At 44.6% G+C, this 4,220-nt stretch overlaps 1 protein-coding gene across 3 annotated transcripts in view; it reads right to left on the reverse strand.

The window, feature by feature from the left end:
* The window catches only part of PRKAA1 (protein kinase AMP-activated catalytic subunit alpha 1), a 29,487-nt gene that overhangs the window by 4,813 nt on the left and 20,454 nt on the right, over nucleotides 1–4,220 (reverse strand). For all 3 annotated transcript variants that reach the window (XM_006033460.3, XM_025215251.1, XM_025215250.1), the window contains one exon: nucleotides 1–288. This exon is cut by the window's left edge and continues 220 nt beyond it. In XM_006033460.3, coding sequence (XP_006033522.1) covers nucleotides 1–288 — 288 coding nt within the window. The remainder of the gene's footprint in view (nucleotides 289–4,220) is intronic.

Raw genomic sequence — 4,220 nt, forward strand, 5'->3', positions numbered from 1 at the left:
GGACGAGACAAATGGTGATCATCAAGAAAAGAATCTGGTGGGCTTGTAGCCAAGTAGAAGTCTTTGGCCTCATTCATTATTCTTCTGTTATCTATAATGAGGTGATAAGCAACCGCTAAAGGGTCCTGGTGATTTCGGCTATATAGACAACTTAATACCTCCTCTTCTGCACATTCAAACTTCTCACACACCTCTTTTAAGGCTTCATCATCAATCATGGTGGAGCTGTATGATGGGTCTTCAGGAAAGAGGTACTTGGGAAGCTCCTGCTTAAACCACTCATGCTCCCTAGATACAAAAAAAATACAGATGTTTAAATAAAAACAGACATCTCATTTGAAGGGGTCCCCAGCTGATCCAGACTAAAAACCTGGGACAAGAGAGGAAGAACACAGCACTTTACCCACACAGCCTTTTTAAGTTGCACTGCTATTCCTCTGCCAGAAAGTGGCCAGGGACAGCACACAGCCTGACAGTCTTGTTCCTGGGATGACTGAGGATAACTTGAATGAGCTGTGACTAACTTAGACACACACAACACTGTCCCAAGATAAGAAGTGTTACTACACTCTCTCCCTACCATACTTCAGACACATACACAAAAAGCAAGGCAACAGACTTCATAGAATCCTTGGGGGAAAAAAAGTCTTTCCCCTCAAAAATGCAACATCCTTTTATACGCAAAGCTGCACAGACTTAAACCAATGTTTTCACTAAAAAAAAGTTCCCACAAACAAATAGGGGGCTTTATTATTAGTATGAAATCTAATACTAATATATTGGAATTAAGTATTTTTAGGTTTCTGCAAAACAAAAAACAAACAAAAAGTTGCAGATGTCAGGATAACATGGTAGGCATGCTATCATACTTACCTGAATCCAAGACAAGGTTTCACCCCTTCTCCCCCAATCACAATGTGGGAGGCAGGGGGGAAAAAAAAGCGCTCTCATATTCAAGCAACTGGCTGGGGCAAGCAGCAGCTCAGCTCCAGCACCAAAGCCAGAGCTGCAGACTCTGCAGCTCCTCTGTGCTGTCCTGATGGGCAGCCCAGAGGCGGCAGTGACAGCAGTGGAGCCACAGGGAAGCCCAGCGCGTGCTGTGCAGCTGCTGTAGGAAGCACTGGGCAGCAGTGAGGTGGAGGGGCTGCTTTTACCCCACGACAAGCACACTTCTGCCCTACCAGCACTGCTGTTGCTGCAGATGTTCAGCGTGAGCAAGCAAGTCTGCAACAGGCACGGAGTGGGGTGGGGCTGCGTGCGGGTCCCTACCAGCACCACGAGGATGGGACAAGGGCAGCAGTAGCTGGAAGAAGCTGCTGCTGGCTGGGCTGCCTAGGAAGGCAGTCCAGCTGCAGAGCTGCCCCAGCCCCACTGTGTGTCCAGGGGGTGGCAGGACACATCACAGTGGGATGGTGCCTGGGCCAGGTGGGACTGGAGGACCTGCTGCAGGCGAGACAAAGTCCCTCTGTGGGCTGGATTTGGTCCGTGAGCCCTATTTTGCCCACCCCTGTGCTACATGAAGAACAATTTAGCAAGTGATATAGCATGACATTGACAGGGAAGAAAAAAAAAACACACTTTTTCCCAAAATGACTGCAATTTGTAGTTAATTCTACAACTATGATTATAATACACATTCATCAGCAAAGCTACCTTCCAGGAACATAAAGAGGTGAAATACCCAACTAACACACAGCCATACCAGGAAGAAGGCAGAGCAAGAGTAGGTCTTAAGTGTAAGTCCATTTTACACCAATAAGAATGCACCTCTGTTAGTATAGACTATTATTTCACTCACAGGAGGTAGTATTGTTATACCAATCCAAGGTGCAGCTTTATCAGGCCAGGTGTACACCATAAAGTTATGCTGGCTAGGAGCATGAAAAGATGACATCCCTAATCTTTGCAAGCAAAACTCTGGTACAGATGCAGTTAAGTCAAAAGAAAATGGCTTCTTTTGCTTTAGTCTGTCATTCAGGAAAAAGCTGTAATGATGTTAACAGAGGAAAAAAAAATACTGTTCTGTGGGTATATGCTGAATCACCACACAAGGGTACCAACACAGTAATGACAGCAGAGGCTCTTTAATCCTGATAAGTCCTATGGATATCTACATCTGCACTAGGTTATAGGCAGATGTGGGAAAGTGTTTCAAGTGAAGAAAAGGCGCAAGACAGAAAAGGAAACATCGGTTCCTTTGAATAATTTAAAATGTATCTAGCCAGTTGTGCCACACAAGGAAAGGATGCTGGGCCTGTGATTAAGGCATCAGCTTTGGCATAAGATCTAGTTCCCACCATTAGAGACTTCTGACATCTTCATCACACCACTTAAATTTATTTAACTTACAGATCAGCCAAGTATGCCCTACACAAGCATCAACAAGGCTTAGTTGTCCATAAAGCCATCTTGAAATCTGAGGGAAGCTGCAAGAATCCTAGAGTAAACACTAACATGAGGTTTGTGTCTCCTATTCCACCCCACCAGTTTACAGCAGAAAATTCTGCAACAATCATGGGCACTCTATCTTCACCTCCAAATGTCAGAAGTCTGGTTTGAGGAAAAACTACATTTTGAATTTTTAAATTGTATCTGCTCTTCAAGGAATGCCAGCTAGCAGAGTTTATACATTTCTTTTTTGGAACTCTTCTTCTAAAGGTGAAGGGAAAAGCTGCCTCCCCACTAATTTATTGCAAAAATCCAAGCTCATCCAGTTCTAACCCGGAAGATCTACACAGCATACACCTTATTTTGTACTTCTCTCTCTCCTCCCCACTATCTTCCAACACAACCTTCTGCCTTGAGTTGGGGCACTTTTCTTAAACACTTACCAAAAAAATATTTAGCTAAAAGCGGGACTGGTAATTAACATTTTTTGGCATCAATGTTAAATATTAAAATAAAAAGTAGAAATCAAATTGTTAATTCATTCACAGAGCTTAAATGTTTTAACATTAAAACAAGCTTTTAAACCAAACAGTCAATAAGTTCTACATGTTAGTCATCAACTTCCTTAAATTTCTGAAATCCTGAATATATTTACTTTCATCTTCCAGAAAACAAAATATTTATGCTAACAAGAAATGGTGCGGTCTTGGTTATAAAATAAATCCTCATTTAATGATGTGAAGTAACTGTCTTTAAAGTTAAACTAAAACAAAAAACAAACAAACAAACAAACATTAAATCATAAATTAACTTGAGAACTTGCATAATTACCTTGAATGTTTTTACATTAAGCCTCCATAGAGATTTTGCCACCGAGAACCAGAATTGACAACTTAGAACAAGAAACTGGAGGAATTCATATTAAGGCAAGCTGAAAGGCTTAAGCATTTTTATGAGATTTTAGTTCTATAAATTTCAATTAGGAGCCATCTAGGGATATGAATATTGTTTTAAAAAATATTTAATTTAACCTCCTCCAATTATAGCAGTTAAAGTAAACAATTAACCAACACAGCAGCTCAGACAGCTGCTGCTGAGAGCCACTCCCAGGGGACCCTTTGCCAGAGGGAAGAGAGAAGGCCTCAGTGGCATGCCCAGCCAGACCATATAGGCCAGTAAAGCTGAAGCTGTGGGAGAGCACCCATGAACAAACAGCTAATTGCTTAACTGATGATGAGACATTTGGCTACCAGCTGTTTTCCTCTTAGACTATGGGTACTAGCCCCCTTCCCTAGGCCTGTGGGAAGTACTTGATTCAGATTCAGCCTATTCAGAGGGCAGCGATTTGATTCGGTGATTCAAATCACTGTCCCCATTTGGTTCGGCCGAGTCAGAATTGGAGATTCGGCAATTCGGATCCGCAGGAGAAAAGCAGGCACAACCAGGCAGCTGCAGGTTCTCCTGTGGCTCCTCTAGCTGTGCCTGCCTCTCTCCAGGTGGGCGGAGCCATGGGTAAAGCCCCACATGGCTGCCCTGCCCAGCCCCATTTGCCACCCAGCCCCAGCAATTAAAGAAAAAAAGAAAGCCCTGCTGCAGCAGTGGCGATCAGGGCCTCCGAGGGCTTGTGGCAGAGCCCCCTGGCGCAGCGCGGGGCATTGGGGGACAGCGGGGATGCCCAGCCCCCCTCCCCTGAGCGCATGCAGTGTGCTGTGCGCTGTCTGGGAGCTGGGGTAGCTCCAGCAGTCAGCCAGAGCCTGGCACCACTCAGCCCCAGCTCCCAGACAGCGTGCCACGCTACACCCACACCATTGGGCAGCTGCCATGCCAGTGCC

This window comes from Alligator sinensis, unplaced genomic scaffold (genome assembly GCF_000455745.1).
Source record: "Alligator sinensis unplaced genomic scaffold, ASM45574v1 scaffold667_1, whole genome shotgun sequence".
Classification (NCBI taxonomy): Eukaryota; Metazoa; Chordata; order Crocodylia; family Alligatoridae; genus Alligator; species Alligator sinensis.